This window comes from Dermochelys coriacea, chromosome 12 (genome assembly GCF_009764565.3).
Source record: "Dermochelys coriacea isolate rDerCor1 chromosome 12, rDerCor1.pri.v4, whole genome shotgun sequence".
NCBI classification, from domain to species: Eukaryota; Metazoa; Chordata; order Testudines; family Dermochelyidae; genus Dermochelys; species Dermochelys coriacea.
In genome coordinates, this window is record NC_050079.1 from 37,974,214 (window position 1) to 37,981,104 (window position 6,891).

At 55.7% G+C, this 6,891-nt stretch overlaps 1 protein-coding gene and 1 non-coding gene across 5 annotated transcripts in view; both read right to left on the reverse strand.

Moving 5' to 3' along the window:
• FBXO31 (F-box protein 31) overlaps nucleotides 1-1,813 on the reverse strand; it is a 46,730-nt gene extending 44,917 nt beyond the window's left edge. For 2 of the 4 annotated variants that reach the window (XM_043494884.1, XM_038368328.2), the window contains exon 1: nucleotides 1,456-1,812. In XM_043494884.1, the coding sequence (XP_043350819.1) occupies nucleotides 1,456-1,789 (334 nt within the window). In that variant the 5' untranslated portion in view covers nucleotides 1,790-1,812. Of the gene's footprint in view, nucleotides 1-1,455 lie in introns of all 4 variants that reach the window. The other 2 variants (XM_043494883.1, XM_038368329.2) reach the window with 2 other exon arrangements.
• Nucleotides 1,814-4,020: 2,207 nt separating this feature from the next.
• On the reverse strand, nucleotides 4,021-4,093 carry TRNAM-CAU. Its single transcript has one exon. It is a non-coding gene; the product is annotated as a tRNA-Met (tRNA).
• Nucleotides 4,094-6,891: the final 2,798 nt, after the last annotated feature.

Genomic DNA, 6,891 nt, shown 5'->3' on the forward strand with positions numbered 1-6,891 from the left:
TTTCTTTCTACACCTTGCCAGTTACTGTTTGGTTTATGCCCTGAAGGGAAGGGTTGTTATATACAAAAGTTTTCAATCCTGTCTAATGCAACTGTGAATGCTTTTATCATACATAGTAGTCTCATTTTCCTTTGAATGCTAAGTTCTTGGTCTCAATGATACATACTGAAAGTAAGATTCCCAGATCATTTATGAACTGTGTAAAGAAACATACTTCCTTGTATCAGTTTTAAATCTAGTTTCTTTTAATATTATCAAGTGTCTCTTTGTATTATAAGAAAGAGCAAGTGGCATTGTATAAAACGAATACCAGTTATACTCGTATGTGAGAACTTTGCCAAGGCCACAACACACAAAAAACACACCCTTATGACCTAGAAGAAATTTGTGTGTGAAATTTACCAATACAGGTATAGATTCTTCTTGCCCACTCTTATAATGACAACTAAAAAGTGGATAGTACATTTTTTGCCCCCCTTCTCCCCACAAAAATTATAACCCTGGGCAAGAAGGATCATGCTAGGCTGAAAAAACAGCTTGTAACTTCTTGGGAACAGTCTTCACTGCTTTGTGCAATCCATGGGTTTTCAACAGTTCTGACAAGCACTCTCAGCTGCCCTCAAGTGCAGATAAGGAACCATCCATCCCCTGCAGCCATGGATGCTATCCTTAATGCATCTGAGCACTATCTTTCTGTTTGATGACACCGAGTGCAGCTACCTAGCGTGCTCAGACACTCCAACTAGATGCACTCGCTGGCATATCCAAAATGTTAATCTATATCTATGACATCATAGCTGGCTGCAAATGCACCACATAGCAAGAGATGTGATGGGTACCATGCTGGGAGAAGCAGAAGCAAGTTAGGCAATTCGGAGGATGTCAGGGCAACTGGGTTAGCAGACAGGGGACAGGCAGTGGGGTGCCTGTTAAGCAAAGGGCAAGGAGTAAAAAGCATGCATTACATTTTGGTATAACAGGACTGTGGCTCTGAAGATGGACATGTCACTGAATATGCAGCAGGGTGTCTCTATAGGGGATGTGGTAGGGAGATGCCCCAGGAAGAGAGGGTTGGCACCCAGACTGACCCACTCACCAGCACCAACCAAACGACACATATAGGGGTTCCTAACCCAGGCCCAGCAGCTAGTGTCAGCACCCCACCTCCCCCTACACTACATCCCAGGGTGCCCCTACTTCACCCCCAGGCCCCTACCCTCCTCAGCTGTCCACCCCCAGAGACCACCTTCCCCCCATGCTTCTCTGTCCCGGTGGGCCTTTTCCAGAGCCTCACACCTGCAGCATCAGCCCTGGGCCGTGTCCCCATGGGGACCCCTCACCCCCAGCGCCCCTTCCCCGGGTCTGACCCATCCAGTGTCCCCATGGGGACCCCTCGCCCCCAGCGCCCCTTCCCCGGGTCTGGCCCATGTACCACCCGCCAGCCCCAGGCGGTACCTTCCCGGCAGCGCCGCCGCCAGATAGTGTCGGTGCGGAGGATGCGGCGGAAGGTGCTGCAGACCCGGGCCAGGCTGGGCAGGTCGGTGCCGGGCAGGGAGCCGAAGATCTGCACCAGGAGCTCGGGGGGCAGCTCCAGCAGGGAGAGCGGGGCCCGGGCGGCCGGGGCCGGAGCCTGCCCTTGTCCCAGCCGGGCTCCCTCGATCCGCTCCTCCTCAGCGTCCGTGTCGGGCTCGCTGTCAGCCGGGCCCTCCCGCCGCTGCTCCCGCTGCGCCCCGCGCCGCCGGCAGCCCCGCGACGGCCCCACCCCACACAGCCGCGCGCACACCGCCATGACCGGCCGGCGACTGGCGGAGGGCGGCAGCCGGCCGCGGCCCGCACGCGCCGGGCCCGCCCGCCAGCGGGCTCAGCCAATCACCACCCGCGCTGGGGAGCTGACCTCGGCGCGCCACAGACGGCGACACGCCCCTTACCGGCGTAACCACGCCCCCGGTCACTTTTGCCGAGCCTACAAACTGTCTCCGCCACGCCCACTCGCCGCATGACACGCCCACAACCAGCGACCCCGCCCAGCGAGCGGGAGACCACGCCCCCTTGTTCAAACTCAAAAAAAGAACAGGAGGGACTTGTGGCCCCTGAGAGACGAACACATTTATTGGAGCATAAGCTGTAGCTCACGAATAAATGTGTTCGCCTCTCGGGGGCCACAAGTCCTCCTGTTCTTTTTGCGAATACAGACTAACACGGCTGCTGCTCTGAAACCTGTTCAAACTAAGTCCTCGTTGCCCCCTGGGGTCCACGAGAGCCCGCCCCGGGGGTAACCCGGCCCCTCCCCCTGGGGTCCACGAGAGCCCACCCCGGGGTAACGCGGCCCCGGCCCCTCCCCCTGGGGTCTACGAGAGCCCGCCCCGGGGTAACGTGGCCCCTCCCCCCCTGGGGTCTACGAGAGCCCGCCCCGGGGTAACGCGGCCCCTCCCCCCCTGGGGTCTACGAGAGCCCGCCCCGGGGTAACGCGGCCCCTCCCCCCCTGGGGTCTACGAGAGCCCGCCCCGGGGGTAACCCGGCCCCTCCCCCCTTGGGGTCTACGAGAGCCCGCCCCGGGGGTAACGCGGCCCCGGCCCCTCCCCCCTTGGGGTCTACGAGAGCCCGCCCCGGGGGTAACCCGGCCCCTCCCCCTGGGGTCCACGAGAGCCCGCCCCGGGGGTAACCCGGCCCCTCCCCCTGGGGTCCACGAGAGCCCACCCCGGGGTAACGCGGCCCCGGCCCCTCCCCCTGGGGTCTACGAGAGCCCGCCCCGGGGTAACGTGGCCCCTCCCCCCCTGGGGTCTACGAGAGCCCGCCCCGGGGTAACGCGGCCCCTCCCCCCCTGGGGTCTACGAGAGCCCGCCCCGGGGGTAACCCGGCCCCTCCCCCCTTGGGGTCTACGAGAGCCCGCCCCGGGGTAACGTGGCCCCTCCCCCCTGGGGTCTACGAGAGCCCGCCCCGGGGGTAACCCGGCCCCTCCCCCCTTGGGGTCTACGAGAGCCCGCCCCGGGGTAACCCGGCCCCTCCCCCCCTGGGGTCTACGAGAGCCCGCCCCGGGGTAACGCGGCCCCGGCCCCTCCCCCTGGGGTCTACGAGAGCCCGCCCCGGGGGTAACCCGGCCCCTCCCCCCCTGGGGTCTACGAGAGCCCGCCCCGGGGTAACCCGGCCCCTCCCCCCCTGGGGTCTACGAGAGCCCGCCCCGGGGGTGACGCGGCCCCTCCCCCTGGGGTCCACGAGAGCCCGCCCCATCTGTTATGGACCTGGACCCGCTCACGTCGTGGGGGTGGACCGAGGGCAGAGGGAAGCCCCCCGGATTCCGTTTGAAAGTTTCCTTGCCCCATTTGGTCATAAACATAAGCCCAGGCGCTGAGGACTAAGCCCTGCAGCCCCCAGGCACCACATGCACGGCCCCCGGCAAGGACAGCCTTGGCAGGCCTGTGCCCCCGGAGCTTCCCCCTGCCTCCAGGGCCAGGAGCCGAACACGCCCTGCTGACTTCGGCAAGCTCCGCACTGCCCCTCTGCAGCAGGGGGCGAACTCAGGGGAACTTCTGTATTACCCCAGGGTGCCACCCCCCGCCGCAGCCGGGGCCAGCGACCGCTCTGCGCCCCGGCTGGTTGCATCTCCCCACTTTAGCAGCTCGCCCCGAGGGCCAGCGGCTAGCTCGGTCCAGCCGCGTTGCGGGGTGGGAGCTGTCTGCCTCCTCCCCTGACTCTTGCGCCCCGGTTTACGCTAGAAACTTCCGTCGGTATAAGCAGGGTGCTCTGGGGTGCGGGAAACCCGGATCCCTCTGCACTGGATTTCACCAGCGCCTCCGGATCCTGCCACCCACCCTTTGCAACAGTCTCTGCGGGGCCTGTTCGCTGCTTGGAAAGCAGGGAGGTAGGGCCGCTGCCTTGCTGCTCTCCTGTCCTTCCTCCCGACAGTGCAAAAGCTCTTGCTATCGCCTCTCCTCTGCCTGCCGGTAAGGAGGAGCAGTCTTGCTCGCCCCCGCGGCATAACAAATATAACAGCCAGGAGAGGGGGGAGGAAAAAACTCCGGCTGCCCCGTGTGAGGATCGAACTCACGACCTTCAGATTATGAGACTGACGCGCTACCTACTGCGCTAACGAGGCTCCTTGAGAAACGAGCTTTCAAAAAGTCTTTTTAGTCTTTTCCCCCTAATGGTGGTTGGTGTTGGAATATTAATATCTTTTGCTGACTTAGTACACGGGATCTCCAGTGACCCTAAAGAACAGCACTGAAACGCTGGGAGGGGGTTCTGCTTTTGCAGATGACTTTTTTGCGAAGAATCCTTTTTTCTTTCGTAATGCAGGCATTTAAACATTTTTTGCTACTTAAAGGAGGGCTGTGGGGGCTCAGGAATATCTGGGCAGCTGCACTCTGCAGAGAAGAAACACAGTGCTTCAGGATACCTATTAATATTATTTGCAAGGAAACAAGGTGGTTTCCATCTAAACGTTAACAATTACAACGAATCGTATGTTTGCTTCACCTCAAGAAGTGTCAGTATTAGATTTTGAGCTCTCTGAAGTAGGAATAACCTTTGCAGTAGTTTTTGGTATAGTGCTTAGTACAATAGGAACTATAGAGGGAAATCCTAGCCCCATTGACATCAATGGAACTTTTGCCATTGACTTCAATGGAGCCAAGATTTCTCCCCTAATTGGGGTCTTTCAGAGCTGACAATAAATAAAAAAATAATAATAACCCACACTTAATATACTGGATCATTATATCCTCACCCTATAAATTAATGGCTGGAGGTGCCCTAGATGGAGAAATAACAGTTACTTCCATAATGCTGCCATCTCCCCCATGCTCATTTACAAACAAAACACTTGTGGCACCTTAGAGACTAACAAATTTATTAGAGCATAAGCTTTCGTGAGCTACAGCTCACGATGAAGTGCGCTGTAGCTCACGAAAGCTTATGCTCTAATAAATTTGTTAGTCTCTAAGGTGCCACAAGTACTCCTTTTCTTTTTGCGAATACAGACTAACACGGCTGCTACTCTGAAACAAAACACTAGCTCAAGAACTCAACCAAAATGCAACTGGTCTGTGAGCAGGCAGGAGTGAGTGGGATTGCTGGACATTTTGCTAGCAGGAGGCGGATGCTCTGTTGACGGGAGCTATTGTGGAGGATAAAAGAAAAGGAGTACTTGTGGCACCTTAGAGACTAACAACTCAAATACGCCTGGAACATGCATTTCGTTTTTGGTTGCATGCTCCTGCGTCAGACGCTGAAGGGGCAGCTTCTCTGTGAGCTTGTCTGTGAAATAAGACCAACATTTTCAAAAGTAGCCATTGATTTTGGGTGCCCATCTTGAAAGTTTTGGGCTTGATTTTCAGATAAGCTGAGCCCCCACAGCTCTGATTTCAATGCATGGCAGCTGCGGGTGCTGTGAACTTCTGAAAGTCAGGCCCAAGGGGATGTTACATTGAACACCCAGAGCCTGAATCACCCCAAACCAGTATCCACTTTTGGAAATGTGGCTGCACGGGAAGCATAAGAGGGATGGAGGAGCCAAACATCTGTTTTCTATATGGATCAAATCACATGGCCCTCTTGGTTCATCATTCTACCCTCCGGTCCCCACACAGAAGCACATAAGAGTTCTGGTGCTGCTAGTCTAGAGGAGTTTGTAGCCACTATGTAGCCTGTAAGGGTCAGTGGGTACACCCAAAAAAAAGCAGCAAAGGGACAGATGGCCTGGACTCGGGGACTAAAACAAAGGATATCTTTGTGACATTACTCCATGCTGAAATTTTGCAGTACAAGACTGATAAGTCCTTCCTCCTTTGTTTTTTCTGGGTTTGCCTCTATTTTCTTCTCTCTCTCTCTCCTCTGACCCTGCTCCCTACTATATCCCTACCCTGTCACCCCTGACCCCCACAGTCTCCCTGCCTCTGATATAACCTTATCCTCAACAATCCCTTGGCTACAAGGAGTTATCCATCACTCAGTGATCAGAGCTGCTGCTTTCTCCCAAGTCTTTTGATAACTGGGCTTTTCATCAATGAAAGCACCTTCCTTTAGTTTCACCCCCTGAAGCTGTTCAAACCAGCAGAAGGCAGGCTGGTCCCTGGTGATGCCAGGTGGCTTCTTATGAGCTGAGGCAGAAGAAGGCAAGGGAGAGAGAGGAAATGACTCACTAACAAAGAGGTGCAAAAAGAAAAGGAGGACTTGTGGCACCTTAGAGACTAACAATTTTATTTGAGCATAAGCTTTCGTGAGCTACAGCTCACTTCATCAGATGCAACCGATGAAGCTCACAAAAGCTTATGCTCAAATAAAATTGTTAGTCTCTAAGGTGCCACAAGTACTCCTTTTCTTTTTGCGAATACAGACTAACACGGCTGCTACTCTGAAACCTAACAAAGAGGTGGTGGCTGTCTCCACTCTGCATTTGTTTCACCTGATAGGTAGCCTGGCTTAGGGATATGCGCATGGAACTGGGAGCCAGGAATACATGAGTGCTCATCTCACTCTGGGCTGTATGCAAAACCCAGTGAAGTCAATGGCAGGCAGTAGGCTTTAGACAAGGCCCTATGTGATCTTGGACCAGTCATTTGGCCTCCCTATCTGTTTAAAATATAAGGATTTTAAATCCTCCCCATTGGGATGGGGGATCGAAGACTGCAGCTAAAGATACAAAGTGCTCCATCAACGCTAAGGATGACTGTTGTCTTCCCACGTGGATGCAGTGGTGGTTTGAAACACCAGGGACCCATGCCTTTGCAACGCACAGGATAGGAGTAACTCCCATTGAAGTCACCCCAGGATCCAAGACCTAGCTGGAGGGTCTTGTGATGTTGTCCACTCGGAGCTCCAGTTGGCAAGCGAATCAGGTGACAGCTCCTCATGTTGGTACAGGCAGAGAGGAAGTATGGGGATGGGCCAAGGAGA